This window comes from Armigeres subalbatus, chromosome 3, assembly GCF_024139115.2.
Source record: "Armigeres subalbatus isolate Guangzhou_Male chromosome 3, GZ_Asu_2, whole genome shotgun sequence".
Classification (NCBI taxonomy): domain Eukaryota; kingdom Metazoa; phylum Arthropoda; class Insecta; order Diptera; family Culicidae; genus Armigeres; species Armigeres subalbatus.
Window position 1 is genome coordinate 43,158,958 of NC_085141.1, and position 19,947 is coordinate 43,178,904.

Consider the following 19,947-nt stretch of genomic DNA (forward strand, 5'->3'; position numbering starts at 1 on the left):
TTAGCGGATATATAGGGGACATAACTTAGTGTTTCTCGTATTAAGACAAATTCGCTGACCTTTACCTTATAATAAAATAAATGACCGATAGTAAAATAAATGACTGAAATTTAATGATATCAAATAAATAATAAAAACGAAAATAAATACATGACCATCGGTGGACAGAAAGACAAGAGACAGAGTTCTGTTTAGAATAGTTAATTGAGACCATTGCACTCACAAGATAGAGAATAACTAGTACCACTATTATTGCTACAAGACTAATAACTTGACCACTTACGGAAATGAGGATAGACCATATGATGCGTTCATCCACTATTATATTGAATATTGTATACCCTGAATCTGAATAACTGAATTTTAGACCTCATTATTTTAATAAATAATAAAGGTTTGAATATTAGAAAAGGAATAGAACTTGACCAAAAAAAGCAATTACGGAACAACTGGACAGAAATTTTGTATAATGATCACTATTAGACTACTGAAACTTTAACATATGACATTACTGTGACTGATAGGATACAATTAACTCGACGACGTATTGACAAACATCCGATACTCAACCGTGTTAAAATAAGGGAAGCTCTTCAATGTGTCCATTTATTACAATAATACTTAAATTAATCTATTTTGAAACTACCCTACCAGAATGATATCATTTCATCTTTATTCGAAATTGTTACTTGGAAATGGCAACAGTACCACCCGTTGTCAACATAGACTACTATTAGGTATTGAATGTCGGCTCCAAGTAACTAATAATTAAATTTACATGTTAACTACTTATTCAGAAAACATCTTTGTACATGTTGAGCTTCCATTATTTGTTCGGTTTATAATTGACAGACTGTAGATAGAAAGAATAATGTATCGGTATGATCACAATACAAACCCAGGCCGCAGTGACCTAGTGAGCAACATAGCTTGAGTCGTCTGCTAGTATTGTGTATCACATGGAGAGCCCAGCCGAGATACCAGTCTATTAAGACTACAACTGGTCAACTCTCGAAAAAAAAAAAAAAAAAAAAAAAAAAAAAAAAAATGCGTTCGAATGTTGCAATGTTCAACGTAAAAGGTAAAGTTTACTCATAATGCTCAGCTGTTTGTAGGTAGGGGTCAAAAATTCTCACAAAAGTCATTTTGCGTCAAAAAATGATCATTCGATCCTTAGCATTGTGGCTAAGAAAGAAAAAAATTGACGCATTATGGGTATGACTTCCATATATTTTATTCGGGTACGTTGATTTTTCATCAATAATATGCTTTTTATGCCATATATGCAAAGAACAAGAGCAAATAAAGCTATCTAGCTTGATTCGTTGGTATATTTTTGGCAAAAATAGGTTTTCTGCATCATTTGATTTGAGAGTGCGCCAAGTTTGGACCTGCGTCAAATATGGTGCTTCCACGGTACTACAATGATTGTGATATGAATCATATGATACAAGTGGACAAAATATGAACATTTATTTTGATTATTTTTTCATCGAAATGAAGGTGTAATAAAGAACCTACCACTACAAAACTGAGTCCTGCAGCGCGGACATTGCCTAAGATTGGCGTTGGCGGAAACCGTATAATCAATCTTCACCGGCCGGTTGGAACTCAGTGGTGAACGGATGTTCAATTTTCTTCCTTACCTTACACCTTAGTTTTTTACATAGACGATATTTTCGGGATTTGGGCACGTAAAATCAAAATCCCGGTACCATTTAAAATGCACGGGGACCACAATCCGGCGAAAAAAAAATTCCGAGATATGAGGCTACCTTTACCGCCAGGTGAAACGCCACGCCACTGGAGTCGTAAATTGGCAGTGCAAAGAGTCGTTGTACCATGGTGTGTATGTGCTAAATGAGCTGGTCCTCCTGCTGAGGATTGACCACTGGTTCGAAGCGAGCAAAGCCACAAGCGCCAATCTTTCGATCGTGTAGCTGACACGCCAGAAACAAAAATTAAATTTTTTGGAAACAAATTTTTTTTGTCGGTACAAAAACTCCAATTGTACCCCAAATGGCATAACAAGTTGAACAGCAAGGGGCCATTTGGCATAAATACAAAAATAATCATAAAAGTTGTAGGGCCATTTAGCATAACGTGCTTTACAAGAGTCATTTGTCTTTTTGTCGTATTCTGGGCACATGCGTGTTTTACGAAGTAATCTACTCTTTCGCCTTTTTCCGGGAAAATGCGTAAATTAAAAAAGGGGTCTCCTACTGTTTTGCCTTATTCCGGGCAAATGTGTACTTTTAAAGAATGGGTCATCAACTCTTTTGACTTATTCATGGCAGATGCGTAAATTTAAACAAGGGGTCGTCTACTCTCGCCTTATTCCGGGCAAATGCGTACTTTTGAAGAAGGCATCATCTACTGCCTTGCCTTTTCCGGTCAAATGCGTACTTTAAAGAAAGCGAGTTCATTGCGTGTTTTCTCTTGTTTCGGACAGCAGAACGATCGCCGAAATATTGTGTTCTGCAAATCAGTTAATCAGCTCAGTGCGTGTTTTTTCGTATTAGCCATCGAGCAAGCGTTGTGCAGTGCGTGTTTTAGTCGCGATATAGTTAAGATAACGAATCAGTCTTCGAGAGAATATGGCGTCGTTCAAATAATTAGTCGCTTACCAAGGCGATTTTCAATATATTTTTTTTCCAACTAACATACTATTCCTTTCCAGTGCGCTCATGGAGATGCAGAGGATTCCTCGGTCTCTTGTAGCAATGAGTGTCAAACTAATTTCCCCCCCTCACCATAATTGACTGTGAGGACGTGGCCTGCATCGTTATTGGTCTTGAATTAAAGAAACTCCGAAGCATGTACGGCAAGAATAGCTTTCTAGTCCCGAGAAAACTGTTCAATTGGTGAGCTGTGCATTATTTGTTATTTCTCGGCCAATCGCGACTAGCAACTACGATGGGTACAGTCAATAAAGCTAAGCCCTAAGAAGGCCCTTCTTAGCCGTGCGGTACAAAGCAAGCTGCTACAAAGCAAGACCATGCTGAGGGTGGCTGGGTTCGATTCCCGGTGCCGGTTCGGATAGGAAATTGTCTCGACTTCCCTGGGCATAAAAGTATCATCGTGTTAGCCTCATGATATACGAATGCAAAAATGGTAATTTGGCTTAGAAACTGTGGAAGCGCTTAATGAACACTAAGCTGCAAGGCGGCTCTGTCCCAGTGTGGGGATGTAATGCCATTAAGAAGAAGAAGAAGCTAAGCAAATGCGTACTTTGAAGAAAGAGTTATATAGTTTCTTGCCTTATTTCGAGCAAATGCGTACCTATGAAGAAGGCACCATCTATACTCTTCTGCCTTATTCCGGATAAATGCATACTTGTGAAGAAGGGGCCATTTTTTGGCTCATTTTGAGCATCGCGTACTTTTAAAGAAGGAGTCATCTACTCTTTATTTCGGGAGAATACATACTTCCAAAGATGGAATCATATTCATAGTCAAATAGTCGTTGTGCCGTATTTGACGCAGCTTTCCAACGATTATGCCAAATGGTCCTTAGACTCGTTATGCCAAATGGCATTATGCCATATGGGCTTCTCCCACCATTCCCCCACATGTACAGTCAGTCTGAGCTAAGCCGAAACATTCAACTATGCTAAAGACAATATTTTATTGAAGATATTACGCATTCGAATTGGATCTCTAATATTACAGTTCAGACAGACTTACAGTGATTATAAGGAAAGTTCTTCTCTTTTGCCTGTCGTTGTGAAAGTGTAAGTGGAGGCGCTTTCCGATTCGAGAATTTATCTTCAAACTTTGTTTCATGAGCTGTTTAAAAAAATAATTTTTCAATTGTTCAAGAGTTGGATATCAATAATCGTTCAATAATCGCAATTATCTGTATTTTAACGATAATTTTCTTTGTTTCGCTTACAGGAAGCGCCAGTATATGGGTACAGCAGCACACTATATACTATCGGCCGGTGGAGGAGGATTCAAGCAGTGGGTCCAAAGGTGGACAATCTAGTTCTTCGCGCAAGAATAGCAAGAACTCCCAATCCAAAATTATGCGGCGAAAGCCGGAATTCTGGATCGACGGTATTGCTCCATCTATCGTTTCCTCATTGGTGCCATTTTTATCGTCGAAATTACCCGATGTGGTTAGTGTGCAAGACGCTTCGCTCGATGCCCTTTGCATGCTACGCATCATCAATGCATTGAACCGAAATTGGGCCACACTGTACTTCTCGGTGCCACAGAGTCACATCATTCCCCAAATCGAATTCATCCATTCGAAGGTAATGTTTCAGCTTGCACCTGTTATAATTGTGGGATACTTATTTGACCTGTTCTTTACAGATTGCTGCCAAGGCCAGTCGTCAACTACAGGATCCGCTGGTCATCATGACTGGCAACCTGCCTCAGTGGTTGCAACAGATTGCAGCGGCTTGTCCATTCCTATTTCCCTTCGAAACGCGACATTTACTATTCTATGCGGTTTCATTTGATCGGGATCGAGCTCTGCAAAGACTTCTAGATACGACACCAGATCTCAATTCGGCAGACACCAGTGAACGGGTGACACCACGTCTGGACCGACGTAAGCGTGCCATTTCTCGCGAAGACATCCTAAAGCAGGCGGAATCGATTATTCAGGTTTGTTTTCCCAATCCGCGTTATAACAGCAGATAATAACTTGCCTCGTTTAGGACTTTGGACACTCGAAGGCGCTATTGGAAATCCAGTACGAGAATGAAGTCGGTACCGGCCTAGGTCCAACCCTGGAATTTTACGCCCTGGTCTCCACCGAGCTGCAACGCTGTGATCTAGGTTTATGGAACGACAGTGATAGCTATAAGAACAACAACCAACAGTCAAGTTCGATAGCGGACAACATTGTGAAATCGGCGCTGAATCAGATCGACGATGACACTTCCGCCGCAACGACTACGAATCGGTCATCCCTGTCGCCGATGGCCACACGGCATCAACATCAGCAGCAACAGCACCAACAACAGGATAGCGACCACAACGTTAGTGATGGCAGTTTCGTCATCAGCAACGACAACTCGTTGAACATGCTGATTGAACAGTCGGACAACCTACTACTTAGCAGTAATCCGCAGCAGGCCGAACTAGAGAACAATCATACGCCTCCGCCGGCCACTCAGCAACATTCGCTGATCTCACCTGCATCTGCCGCTGGTGGCAGCAGTGGGACAGTCTCTTACGTTAACGCACCGCACGGGCTGTTCCCGATCCCTCTCAGCAAAACGGCGAAAACTTCGCAGATCTCACGCTTGAAGTACAAGTTTAAATTCTTAGGCAAATTTATGGCTAAAGCTGTGATGGATAGTAGGATGGTGAGTTCCCATACGTTGCATTGGACAACTTGGAACGCGTTTTGATGCTAAAATGCATTTTCTTACATTCCAGTTGGATCTACCGTACTCGATACCGTTTTACCGGTGGTTGCTTGCGGAGGAGAACTCAATTGGTTTGCCCGATCTGGACCAGGTCGCTCCGGAAGTGCAGGTAACGCTCCTGCGACTGAACGAGATTGTCAAACAGCGGGATCTGATACAAACGGACCCGAGCTTGGATGCCATGGAGAAGACTGAAAAGGTACGCGTTTTCTGAACCATATTGAGTTTGACGTCTTTTGTATGATTGCTAAACGACAAACCCGGAAATAATTATAACGCATTCGCTGATTTTCATACACAACACATGATTTCCCAGTCTAAAATGACCTAAATTTTTCATTAATGATTGTTTTTTGAATGCATGTTTACTGAAAAGGTACGTTCCAGTTGGAAATAATTATTAAGCTCAGTGAACATGCATTTAAGGCCGGGATGCCAAAATCTAATTGACCATTTTGAATACAAATCAGCGTAGGTATGCATTAAAATTATTTCCGAGGGTGTATGGTTGTCGAGATAAAGTAACGTTCTGCGTGTTTTGGCGAAATTTGGCGCCTATTATCGAATATTTTATAGAAAATGCACGAAGCGTTCAATACCTATGCACAACTTGTGACAAATTATAGAATAGTTAGAGGTACTCCCGTTTTCAAATGAGAATCAAAACTAGCACAGTAGCACTTGTACATCTCATATTATCGTTTCAAAAATGCTAATCCATTTCATTCCAACAATAACAGATCGATGCACTCGATTTGGATGGTTGCCCGATCGCTGACCTGGGCCTGGACTTCGTCCTACCCGGGCACCCCAACATTGAGCTACGTCGCGGCGGTCGCGACACAGCCGTTACCATCCACAATCTACACCAGTACATTTCGCTTGTAACCCATTGGTTCTTGGTCGAGGGCGTATCGCGACAATTCGAAGCATTGCGGGAAGGTAAGCAAGCTGTTCTTCATTGACTCCTTGTCGCACAGCTAAATTCGCTTTATTCCACAGGTTTCGACTCGGTATTCCCGGTCAACCGTTTGCGAATGTTCTACCCAGAGGAATTGGAGAACGTGTTCTGTGGGTCCGGACTGAATGCGGCGTCGCATCAACGGTGGGACGTGCGGATGCTAGCCGAGTGCTGCCGAACGGATCACGGTTTCACTCAAGATTCGCAAGCTATCCAGTACTTCTACGAGATCCTGAGTACATACAACCGGGAAGAGCAGCGTCTGTTCCTGCAATTTGTAACCGGAAGTCCACGGTTGCCAACGGGTGGTTTTAAATCTCTGACGCCGCCGTTAACGATCGTGCGAAAAAAGATGGATGGCAACCAGGATCCGGACGAGTATCTACCATCGGTAATGACCTGCGTTAACTATCTCAAACTGCCGGACTATTCGAGTCGGGAAATGATGCGACAGAAACTGAAGGTGGCCGCCAGTGAGGGCAGCATGAGTTTCCATCTGTCCTAAACCGAAGCGCGAAGCTGGAGAATTCGCTTTCAAATGCTAGTCGTTGCCGTTTGTTTAAATCAACGTTGCGTTATTTTCGGAATCGGCTCCCGCGGTGCAAACGTATTGTTTTTAATTAGTGATGATGTATTTTTGGGAGCAGGCGCTGTGTCGCTACTGCACGGAAAACTACCGATTATCTCAACCAAATAAATGCTAGTGAAATGAAGCAAGAATATGAAAAGCAGGAGAGCGTGCGTATGTCGCATCATGTGTACATAGTAGAGAATGACAGGAGTAAAGGCAGGTTTTTTTTTTGTACTTGTTTTTCATTATTTTGGACATAAATTGGCTACATTTGGTTATTATTATTGCAAAAAAAAGTTGGTTCTTGTTTTACAGACTGAAAAGAAAGAACACTTGTGCGGTGGTACATCTCCTATACTTAATCATTCTTCAAAATTGGTTTGCTATATTGTGTTGAGGTACGACTCGTCATAGTAACATCGGATTTTTTTCGCATTCATTCATGTACATTCGCATCATTTTCCGAATGAATCAAGCATTGAAAAATGAAAAACAACAGTTTTTTTTCAAATTTGATCTTAATGAAATATAAGCATAAGCGAATTCGCAAGCCAGTTAAAAAAGGTTTTATCAAAACAATTATAAGTAGATATTTATTGCCGTGATACAACAACTATTTAACCTTAATATGGAATGTTGCAGTACAAATTGATTTTCGGTGGTGGAAATGAGAAAATTATGGAAGCCATCTGTTTTTATAGTTGTATGCTAGATGACTTTTTTTATTTGTTCCGCTTTTTTTTTTGTAGATGTGGAAATCAATTATCGGAAAATAAATAGGAGATGTACAAAATCACTTGCTTAAGTCCCACCGGTATAAAATGTCAGTTTTCAATTGTGTAATCTTGTTAATTTATCTATAGGCTAAAAGGCCTAGTTTTGTTTGCAGAAAAAACACAACAATCAAGGCTGTTTTAATTTTTGTTTTAATTTAGTTCAAATAAGTTTTCTTTTGATTTACATTAAAAGCTTACGTTCCCTAATTTCATTTATTAACAAGTAGTTCCATTACTTTCAGTGCAATGTACAGGTTGTAGGCGTAAGCATACTAATGGTAATCTACTATCCCTGTCTCCTTTAATTTGATCCTGTTAATAGAACAAAACAAATCTAACAGTCATACTTTGCCAGCTAGCTAACTTGAACATACACGTTAACATTTCAAACATAAATTATGATAACGCAAATCGATCACATAATTGTGAAGGAACATTATTGTATGTAGGGTTTTGTTAGTTCGGCTCGTGTTCTGTGACTCGAATCAGTACGAGATTCTACAATTGTTTGTATCCGTATAGAAAAGAAACATTAATGGTGAGAAATAAGTTTTGTGAGCCAAAAAAAAAATGTTTGTTTGAATGAGTGCGCGATTGAGAAATAGCAATGCTCGCGAGCTGTGTGAAAAGAGAAACACATATTATAGGGTGAAATATGGATAAACATACTGTGGAATAAGGAGAATAAATAATCAAATAAACTGAAAATAAGAAAACGTGTTTTTTAATGTGTGTTTTTAATGCCTGATATTGCGTGACGGCAGGTAATTTCAAGTATACAATTTTAGTACTTCGTATGATTGTCTGATTTTCTGAGGTGTGGTGATCCGTAAGTTGCGGCAGCACTATTATGTAGCGTACACACCAGTCAAGCAGTTTGACGAACGACCAAAACGCTTTGGTTGCTGCTTTGTTTGAAAGTGTGTGAAGTTGTTCGAACAACCATTTGGCGGCTCGGTTGGAAAACAATATAGAACGATTTGATTTTGGTTTGAGTTTTCGGGGGCGGAGTCAAGGTTCGCCGAACATGTTTGAGCATTTGTAGTGAAGTTGCACAAACCCCCTTATATTTTTTGATGGTTTGTGCTCAAGTTGGTGCTTCGGTCGTTCGTGTGTAATATTGTTTGTAGACTAAATTGATTGTTCGTGCCGCTTTTGGTAAAACTTGATGGATGTTTGAGAAAACGAGAGGTGGAGTCAATGTTGGTCAAACTGTTTAACCGTGTGTATGTTCCATTATAGACAGGAAATAGCAGAGCAAGCAGTAAAACACGACTGTACAAATTGAGTTGACAAACTTGAATGAGCTTTATTATTTTGTTTCTGTTTCATTCACGCTGTCAGCAGGGAAAGCCTATATGGCATAATGCCATTTGGCATAACGAGATGAATGGCTAGGGGTCATTTGGCATAAAGACCATTTAACATAATAAAAAAAATAGTCATAATGATTTTAGGGCCATTCGGCATAAAAATTAAAAGTATTTGGCATAAGCCGTTTGGCATATCAAGCTGAATAGCCAGAGGCCATTTGGTATAACGACCGTTTGGCATAATAAAGAAAAATATTCATAATGATTTTAGGGCCATTCGGCATAACAACCATTTGGCATAAAAATTAAAAAATTATAAAAACTATAAAAAGCTCAATTTACATCTGAATTATTACCTTATTCTGGACATATGCGTGTTTTAAGGAGTGATTTACTTTTTCGCCTAATCCCGGGTAAATTTGAATTTAAATGGATTTAAATGAAGAAATAATGTAATAAGGCAAATTTTATTCCTGAAAATGTGATTTGAAAAGGCGTACTTTTGAAGTAGGAGTCATTTGCTCTATTGCCTTTTTCCGGGCAAATGCGTACTTTTAAAGAAGGAGTCATCTACTCTTTTGCATTATCCAGGGCAAATGCGTACTTTAAAAAAATGAGTAATTTACTCTTTTGCCTTATTTCGATCAAATGTTAAAGACGGAGTAGATACTCTTTTGCTTCATCCCGGGCACATGCACACTTTTAAAGAAGGAGTCATTTACTCATTGTCTTATTCCGAGCAAATGCGTGCTTTTGAATAAGAAGTTATCTACTTGTTTTGCTTTTATTTATTTATTATCAGACTAAGGCCGGAGTGGCCTGTGCTGCACATAAAAGTCTTCTCCATTCAGCTCGGTCCATGGCTGCACTTCGCCAACCACGCAGTCTATCGTCCTCCACCTGATCGATCCACCTTGCCCGCTGTGCACCTCGCCTTCTTGTTCCCGTCGGATCGTTGTCGAGAACCATTTTCACCGGATTGCTGTCCGACATTCTGGCTACGTGCCCGGCCCACCGCAGTCTTCCGATTTTCGCGGTGTGAACGATGGATGGTTCTCCCAACAGCTGATGCAACTCGTGGTTCATTCGCCTCCTCCACGTACCGTCCGCTATCTGCAACCCATCATAGATGGTACGCAACACTTTCCTTTCGAAAACTCCCAGTGCGCGTTGGTCCTCCACGAGCATCGTCCAGGTCTCGTGTCCTTAGAGAACTACCGGTCTTATAAGCGTTTTGTAGATAGTCAGTTTGGTACGGCGGCGAACTCTATTCGATCGGAGCGTCTTGCGGGGTCCAAAGTACGTACGATTTCCAGCCACTACGCGTCTCCGAATTTCTCTGCTGGTATCGTTATCGGCGGTCACCAGTGAGCCCAAGTACACGAATTCTTCAACCACCTCGATTTCGTCACCACCGATAGAAACTCGTGGTGGGTGGCTTACATTGACCTCTCTTGAGCCTCTTCCTATCATGTACTTCGTCTTCGACGTGTTGATGACTAGTCCAATCCGTTTAGCTTCGCTTTTCAGTCTGATGTAGGCTTCCTCCATCCTCTCAAAGCTACGTGCCATGATATCAATGTCGTCGGCGAAACCAAATAACTGGACGGACTTCGTGAAAATCGTACCACTCGTGTCAATCCCTGCCCTTCGTATTACTCCCTCCAAAGCGATGTTGAATAGCAGACACGAAAGACCATCACCTTGCCGTAACCCTCTACGGGTTTCGAAGGGACTCGAGAATGCCCCTGAAACTCGAACTACGCACATCACCCGATCCATCGTCGCCTTGATCAACCGTATCAGTTTATCCGAAAATCCATTTTCGTGCATTAGCTGCCATAGCTGGTCCCGATCGATTGTATCATATGCGGCTTTGAAGTCGATAAATAGATGATGTGTGGGCACATTGTATTCGCGGCATTTCTGCAATACCTGACGTATGGCGAACACCTGGTCTGTGGTAGAGCGTTCACTTGTTTTGCCTTATTCTAGGTAAATACGAACTTCTAAAAACGAAAATCATACACGGTTAGAAAAAAGTAACCCTGATATTAAGTACTTTTCACTCAAATCGGTAGTTTAGTGTGGGAACCCAAAATTAAGTAATTTTTTCTTGAATTTAAGTAAAATTTACTTAATAGTAAGTAAAACATACTTAATTTGAAATAAAAACTAACCTAAACTAAGTTAGGTAAATTTCACTCAGCTTTCGTAAACATGAGATTACTTAACGTTGGGTTCCCACACTTTACTGCCCTTGTTGAGTGGTTTTGCTCAGAGTCTATTATATATAGAGTTGCGCAAAGAGTGAAGTCAAACCTACCTATTGAACTGTCAAACCGTCTACCTATCGAGCAAAGTAAACAAATGCTTGTTGGTGAGGCGGAAGTATTGTTATCGCCTAATGATTATTATGGCGAAGTAAAACGGATGAATTGAAATGTATTAGATTTGATCTAGAAACAGCTTAAAAAAACATCAATACATTCCCCAATAAAGTAGCAACAAGAAACTCACGTGTTTGCACTCTGTGGGTGACTAGGTTATCGAATTAAAAAGCTTTAGAAGTGAACGCTCCCGTGAAGTCACTTGAAGGGTTGAACAAAAGTGAAAGTTGGCAACAGAATAACAAGAGCATCATTCAGAATAAGTGTAAGAAGATCCTTTTTGCGTAACTCTATATAATAGACTCTGGTTCTGCTTTTCATTTTATGACAACAAAGGGAAGAGGCAGGGAGATGCAAGAGAAAAAAAATCCTAAAATTAGGTACTTTTTTCTAACCGTGTACTTCCCTACGATTGTGCCAAATGTCGTTTAGCCAAACGGCCCATTATATTTGATACATTTTTTAAAATGGTCGTCATACCAAATGACCTCGAGGTACCCAACAAATCATGCCAAATGGCCTTATGCCATATGATATGATATATTGACATTACATCCCCACACTGGGACAGAGCCGCCTCGCAGCTTAGTGTTCATTAATCACTTCCACAGTTATTAACTGCGAGGTTTCTAAGCTAGGTTACCATTTTTGCATTCGTATATCATGAGACTAGCACGATGATACTTTTATGCCCAGGGAAGTCGAGACAATTTCCAATACGAAAATTGCCTAGACCGGCACCGGGAATCGAACCCAGCCACCCTCAGCAGTGTTGGGAAAAACTCAAAATCTCAAAACTCATGGATGATTCAAATCAACCGTGAGTTAAAACGCATCAACTCAGCACCTAATAACTCATGGCTGAGTTGAATCATCCATTTGAATCATCGTAAGTTTTCTTTTATTCTCCTACGTTAAAAACCGTTAATTTACGTTCGTCGCATAGAACAATGAATACTCTTACTTGTGTAAACAATAAATTGCCAGCAAATTGGTTTTAAACGCTTTTTAGAGCGAAATGATTTTTTGGCAAATGAGTGAAATGATGCGTTGTGGCATGAAAAACTCAGGCGTGATACAAATCTTTAAATTCGCACAAGAGTTCGCTCGTACGGGAGAGCTCGATGAGTGAGTTTTATGAATGATTTTACCAACACTGACCCTCAGCATGGTCTTGCTTTGTAGCCGCGCGTCTTACCGTACGATTAAGGAGGGCCCTGGTATGATATTACAGTTACATATATACGTTTCATCGCATCATTTAGTTTTGATTGTAAATTCTAGCTGATTGCTTCAAACCGTAGAGGTTCTTACGCAATCCGGGGGGTGGTCGCATGTAGATTGTCTCCTCCAGATCGCCATTTAGAAAAGTGCTTTTTACGTCGACGTTATTATTATTTAATCAGACTAAGGCCGAAGTGGCCTGTGCGGTATATAAGAGTCTTCTCCATTCGGCTCGGTCCATGGCTACACGTCGCCAACCACGTAGTCTACGGAGGGTCCGCAAGTCATCTTCCACCTGATCGATCCACCTTGCCCGCTGCGCACCTCGCCTTCTTGTGCCCGTCGGATCGTTGTCGAGAACCATTTTCACCGGGTTACTGTCCGACATTCTGGCTACGTGCCCGGCCCATCGCAGTCGTCCGATTTTCGCGGTGTGAACGATGGATGGTTCTCCCAACAGCTGATGCAATTCGTGGTTCATTCGCCTCCTCCACGTACCGTCCGCCATCTGCACCCCACCATAGATGGTACGCAGCACTTTCCTTTCGAAAACTCCAGTGCGCGTTGGTCCTCCACGAGCATCGTCCAGGTCTCGTGTCCGTAGAGGACTACCGGTCTAATTAGCGTTTTGTAGATTGTCAGTTTGGTACGGCGGCGAACTCTATTCGATCGGAGCGTCTTGCGGAGTCCAAAGTACGTACGATTTCCAGCCACTATGCGTCTCCGAATTTCTCTGCTGGTGTCATTTTCGGCAGTCACCAGTGAGCCCAAGTACACAAATTCTTCTACCACCTCGATTTCGTCACCACCGATGCAAACTCGTGGTGGGTGGCTCACATTGTCTTCTCTTGAACCTCTTCCTATCATGTACTTCGTCTTCGACGTGTTGATGACTAGTCCGATCCGCTTAGCTTCCCTCTTCAGTCTGATGTAGGCTTCCTCCATCTTCTCAAAGTTACGTGCCATAATATCTATGTCGTCGGCGAAACCAAATAGCTGGACGGACTTATTGAAAATTGTACCACTCGTGTTAATCCCTGCTCTTCGTATTACCCCTTCCAAAGCGATGTTGAATAGCAAACACGAAAGACCATCACCTTGCCGTAACCCTCTGCGGGTTTCGAAGGGACTCGAGAATGCCCCTGAAACTCGAACTACGCACATCACCCGATCCATCGTCGCTTTGATCAACCGTGTCAGTTTATCCGGAAAACCGTGTTCGTGCATTAGCTGCCATAGCTGGTCCCGATCGATTGTATCATATGCGGCTTTGAAGTCGATGAATAGATGATGTGTGGGCACGTTGTATTCGCGGCATTTCTGCAGTATTTGGCGAATGGCGAACACCTGGTCCGTGGTGTTCGCCCATAAAACCCGCCTGGTACTGCCCCACGAACTCTCTTGCAGTTGGTGCTAGTCGACGGCATAAAATTTGGGAGAGTACCTTGTAGGCGGCGTTCAGCAATGTGATTGCGCGGTAGTTGCTACAATCCAGCTTATCGCCCTTTTTGTAGATGGGACACACGACACCTTCCATCCACTCCTGCGGCAAAACTTCCTCCTCCCAAATCTTGGTAATGACCCAGTGCAGCGCTCTAGCCAGTGCCTCACCACCGTGTTTAAATAGCTCTCCTGGTAGTTGGTCAACCCCAGGGGCTTTGTTGTTCTTCAGCCGGCCAATCTCCTCCTGGATTTCCTGGAGATCCGGAGCCGGTAGAATTATGTCCTGCGCGCGTTCTCCCAGGTCCATCACCATACCGCCATCTTCGTCTGCCACATCGCCATTCAGGTGTTCTTCGTAGTGCTGCCGCCACCTTTGGATCACCTCACGCTCGTTCGTAAGAAGGTTCCCGTTTATGTCCTTACACATATCAGGCTGTGGCACGTGGCCCTTACGTGAACGGTTTAACTTCTCATAGAACTTTCGTGTGTTATTAGCGCGGTACAGTTGCTCCGTTTCTTCACGGTCTCGATCTTCCTGCTGGCGCTTTTCCTCCGGAAAATCGAGTTTTGTCTGTTCCGCGCCTGTTTATATCGTGCCTCGTTCGCCCTCGTGCGGTGTTGCAGCAATCTCGCCCATGCTGCATTCTTCTCTTCCACTAACTGCTCACATTCGCCGTCATACCAGTCGTTTCTCTGATCCGGGGGCACCGTGCCAAGTGCAGCGGTTGCGGTGCTACCAATGGCGGATCGAATATCTCTCCAGCCATCTTCAAGAGACGCTGCGCCTAGCTGCTCTTCCGTTGGAAGTGCCACTTCCAGCTGCTGCGCGTATTCTTGGGCTAGTCTACCATCTTGTAGCCGCCCAATGTTAAGCCGCGGCGTCCGACTTCGACGCGTGTTGTACACCGTCGAGAGTTTTGAGCGCAGACATACTGCAACGAGGTAGTGGTCGGATTCAATATTCGCACTGCGATAAGTGCGGACGTTCGTGATGTCGGAGAAGAATTTACCGTCGATTAGAACGTGGTCGATTTGGTTTTCCGTTTCTTGGTTAGGTGATCTCCATGTGGCCTTGTGGATATTCTTGCGGGGAAAGAAGGTGCTTCGGACTACCATTCCGCGGGAGGCTGCGAAGTTTATGCATCGTTGGCCGTTGTCATTCGATACGGTGTGCAGACTATCCAGTCCGATGACCGGTCTATACATTTCCTCCCTTCCTACCTGTGCGTTCATGTCACCGATGACGATTTTAACGTCCCGCAGTGGGCATCCATCGTATGTCTGCTCCAGCTGTGCGTAGAACGCTTCTTTCTCGTCGTCGGGTCTCCCTTCGTGTGGGCAGTGCACGTTGATGATGCTATAGTTGAAGAAACGGCCTTTAATCCTCAGCTTGCACATCCTTGCGTTGATTGGCTGCCACCCAATCACGCGTTGGCGCATCTTACCCAGCACTATGAAGCCGGTTCCCAGCTCGTTGGTGGTGCCACAGCTTTGGTAGAAGGTAGCCGCTCGATGCCCGCTTTTCCACACTTTCTGTCCTGTCCAGCAAATCTCCTGCAGCGCCACGACGTCGAAGTTGCGGGGATGTAATTCATCGTAGATCATCCTGTCGCAACCTGCGAAACCTAGCGACTTGCAATTCCATGTTCCAAGCTTCCAATCGTGATCCTGTATTCGTCGCCTAGGTCTTTGCCGATTATATCGAGTCGCATTATCTCTTATATTGTTCGTAATGATTGGTTTTCGAGGCGGCTTATTGGGCCTGCGCAAACCTCCTGTCTCGTCGGAGGGCCGTCGTGTCAGGGCTGTTTAGCGTCCCACCTAACACCAGGACTTGGGCTTGTGCGCTTCGAGCGGCACACGGTCGCTTTGGTGGGGCCTACTTGCGGATACATGCAGCTTTTTATAGAGGTTTAACAGGGCCCACTGTCAAACCCCACCACATCCTAGGCAAGCCCCACAACTCGCAGATGGCCTGGGGAGGGATCGTCAAGCCCTTGGACATAGTCCCTGCTGCCCGTAATGCTTTACGTCGACGTGCCTAACCTTAATTTTGTCACGATCTACGATGGTCAATAATGTACTAAGCGTCACTTGCTTCACCGCAGGGGAATAAACCTCATCATAGTCTAGACCAGAGGTTCCCAAACTTTTGGATATGCGACCCACCTAGCAGAATCCCATATTGCTTGCGACCCACCAGGTACCAAATGTATTGATTATGTGAAATTAGATAAAAATGAGTTCGCGTTAGATTGGACAAATCATAATAAATTGTCTTTTTCCCCATCATTGTATTTGTCCAAATTTCGTAAATTTTTTTTTAATTTGATGTGGATTGGATTTGGATGGGATTTGAATTGAATTTGGGTTGGATTTGGATTGGATTTGAATTGAATTTCGATTTGATTAGGATTGGATTTGAATTAGATTTGGATTGGATTTTAAATTGATTTGGATTTGATTTAGATTGGATTCGAATTGGATTAGGATTGGTTTTGGATTGAGTTTGGGGCTTAGATTTGGATTGTATAGGACTTCTTTTGTGGGCCCTCCTTAGTCGTGCGGTAAGACGCGCGGCTACAAAGCAAGATCATGCTGAGGGTGGCTGGGTTTGATTCCCGGTGCCGGTCTAGGCAATTTTCGGATTGGAAATTGTTTCGGCTTCCCTGGGCATAAAGTATCATCGTGCTAGCCTCATGATATACGAATGCAAAAATGGTAACTTGGCTTAGAAACCTCGCAGTTAATAACTGTGGAAGTGCTCAATGAACACTAAGCTGTGAGGCGGCTCTGTCCCCCAGTGTGGGGATGTAATGCCAATAAGAAGAAGAAGGACTTCTTTCTCGTCAGGTTTGTTGTTCTTTAATCATCCAATAATAACTTAGATCCTAATTTAAAATATGGATTAGATTTGAGGATTTTGTCCCAACAAAATTATGAATTAAGATTTGTCTTTCGCGACCCACCACTGAACAGCCTACGACCCCCCTGGGGGTCGCGACCCACAGTTTGGGAACCTCTGGTCTAGACCGTGCCGTGGACGACAACTCATCGTTCATGGCAGCTTTCCAATGCTCATACTCAGTGCCTCATAACTGCTCTTTGATAGCTACGAGGCTCCTTTTCTTGACAATGGATCACTTTGCTCCTCGCAACAAAATGGTCAGGTGGAACTCCCTTCGTTGACCTTACAGAACGACGCGTGCTCCTCCTGGATCTCGATGAAATCATCATCCATGCAAGCGGTTTCTCTTCCACAAGCATCTTCATACAAGTTATTATTCGCAGGATCTTCGAAACCACGCATCAAATATTCACACGACTTCTTCAAAACCACGGAGTTCTTCATCTTGACTGCCTTTATAATCGTCATCAGACTCACAAGACTCTTCATCGGAATAGCCCGATTCCTCCAGGTCTACTCTGGTCTTCGGCTTCACTGTTAACGGAAGCAAATCTAAATATCAACAAATGCATCGTCAATCCTATCATTGGAATGCAAGAAACGAGCATCTCGCCACGCTTTATGCTGCTGCGAGTAGCCAACGAGTCTCGTGTTCATTGCCTTTGGTTGTAACTTCGTCCGTTTCTCCTTCGAGATGTTCTACTACGAAAGGCCGAATCACAAAACGCCGAATCACGAAAGATCGAATTACAAAAGGCCGAAAGCACATAAGCACTTTGTTGCTTTGCCGAGTTCATTCAGTCTTTTTTTATTTGAATTTTCCAAATACTACTGATGATGATTAGTTTACTACATCAGCAACGGAAGAAAAAATGGGAACTTTTAGACTACTCCGTTATTTTAAAGTGCTAGCTTAATACTTATTTGTATACAGTGTTTAGTTAAATTCATCCTTTAATTACTGTAATGAAGATTGATTTATTATGCAATATATAAGGATTCTAGTTGACCCAGTAAACAGCGTCATACAATTTCTTTCTATTGAAAGATTGAACTTCGACGTTGAACTCACGTTAAATACCTCAACTAAATAAGATTGATTAAATCGCTGCTACTAGTTGCAAAACACGTAGACAAGTTTTTATTTATAAGACGGCAACAGTAAACGTAAATTTTTAAGTATTCCAAGTTCTCTTTATTGGAAGATTGACACTTTTGTATTGATTCGGCCTTTTGTATTATTCGGCCTTTTGTGTCATTCGGCCTTTCGTGGTTCGGCCTTCTGGGTTTTCGGCCTTTTGTGGTATGCTAGAACATTTTCGGCCTTTTGTACTGATCCCATACATACGCCTTTGAACGGAACACCTGGATCATATTCATGTTCGGCTTAGTACCATGCCAAATTTCAAAAGGCGTTTCCTGCACGGGCTTCGTCGGCAACATATTTTGGAGATAATTGACCATATCAACAGCCTCTGCCCAATAACGATAATGTAATCCAGACTCAATAATCATACACCAAGCCATTTCCACAGGCGAATGATTTTCGGGCTCTGCGACTTCGTTCTGCTGTGGCGTATGCTGCTGCTGAATACCCTCATGCTTCAAGAAATCGATCAACAAACCATTCCTTGTTTACTCAACCCGATTTTGTCACTCCCCGATTTTGTCTACCCCCGATTTTATCACGTTTTCGACCCGATTTTGTCACCACAAAAAATTTTGAAAATTTTAGTCTCGTTCTATATATAATACCACAAACAACATTGATTTTCATGAAATAACTTTCACCGCCTGTAGTTTATAATAAATGACTTCTGGGTACCTGTGAAGAATTCGGAAAGCATTTTCGACAGGAAATAACGGGTACCGTTCACGCATTTTGCCTTTCCAAGGCATGAAATGATTCAAATTTGTGAAATGAATTAAAAAATTGAAAATAATTTTTTTTCCGATTTTGTCACATACCCTGTTTTATCACCCCAAAATTCACCATGGGGGTGATAAAATCGGGATATTACTGTAGTGGCATTTTTCCGATAGATGAAAACGTCGCTATATGAATCGAAGGATGAGTGAGATGAGATATACAGACCTAGCTCGTCAGCTATGATGGTCTGGTCGTGGGTGAGTACACCTTCATGGTGGATTGCCATACCGAGAGCTTTACACTTCCCACTGAGAGCATTAATCCTTCCCCAGAACTCTGTCGTCGATTGATTGCTGTTTATTCCATCTAGGAAATTCTCCCAGCTGTTATCCTTAGCATCCCGTATAATTTGTCGGCATTCGTTTCGTTTTAGCTTGTATAAATCGACTCAGTGGCGTAGCCACGGGGGTGGTTTTGGGCAGAGACAAAATTTTTAGAAGAAATTTTTTTTCGAGAAAAATAAAATGTTCAGAAAAGCCACTCAAAGTGCTACGTGACACACATACAGAGCTTTTCACATTCACTCCTTCGAAAAAACAGCATCCTCTCGACCCAGACGCCCCATTTTGAACTACATGAGTATAAAGCCTTTTTCACATTTTTTTTTTAATATTCTTACAATTTAGTTGAAGTATATTTAAATTTAGGAAGTTTGTTTCTATCCGCCCTATTTTACAGTACTGCAGAGGCCACTCCGGCCTTAATCTGAATGAATAATAAAGTTTTCAACGAAGTGCCGATATTCTTTGTTGGATCTACATTCTGGGTGCACCGATTATGATGTACTTATTATCCTCAATGTCTGTCCAGTCGCTAACAAGTTCTACGATCTTGAGCAGTAGAACATCTGGTTACGGTAGACGGTTTTTTCTTGTCCATTAGCGGGAAGTCGGCTTACTATACAACTCGGCGGTTGAAAATGAAGTTGTTACTATTACCGAGGCATCTTTACATGATGAGGTGGTTGCTTGCAAACATTATTTCTGCCCCCGGAAAAACTAGCTTTGCACATGGCCGGCGAAATTTTGCGATGGGTAGGGTTCGT

At 42.6% G+C, this 19,947-nt stretch overlaps 1 protein-coding gene across 3 annotated transcripts in view; it reads left to right on the forward strand.

Moving 5' to 3' along the window:
* The window catches only part of LOC134223273 (E3 ubiquitin-protein ligase TRIP12), a 59,936-nt gene extending 51,526 nt beyond the window's left edge, over positions 1–8,410 (forward strand). For all 3 annotated transcript variants that reach the window (XM_062702424.1, XM_062702423.1, XM_062702425.1), the window contains exons 5-10: positions 3,897–4,258; positions 4,320–4,616; positions 4,670–5,323; positions 5,397–5,585; positions 6,127–6,328; positions 6,389–8,410. In XM_062702424.1, coding sequence (XP_062558408.1) covers positions 3,897–4,258; positions 4,320–4,616; positions 4,670–5,323; positions 5,397–5,585; positions 6,127–6,328; positions 6,389–6,852 — 2,168 coding nt within the window. In that variant the 3' untranslated portion in view covers positions 6,853–8,410. The remainder of the gene's footprint in view (positions 1–3,896; positions 4,259–4,319; positions 4,617–4,669; positions 5,324–5,396; positions 5,586–6,126; positions 6,329–6,388) is intronic.
* The last annotated feature ends 11,537 nt before the right edge of the window (positions 8,411–19,947 follow it).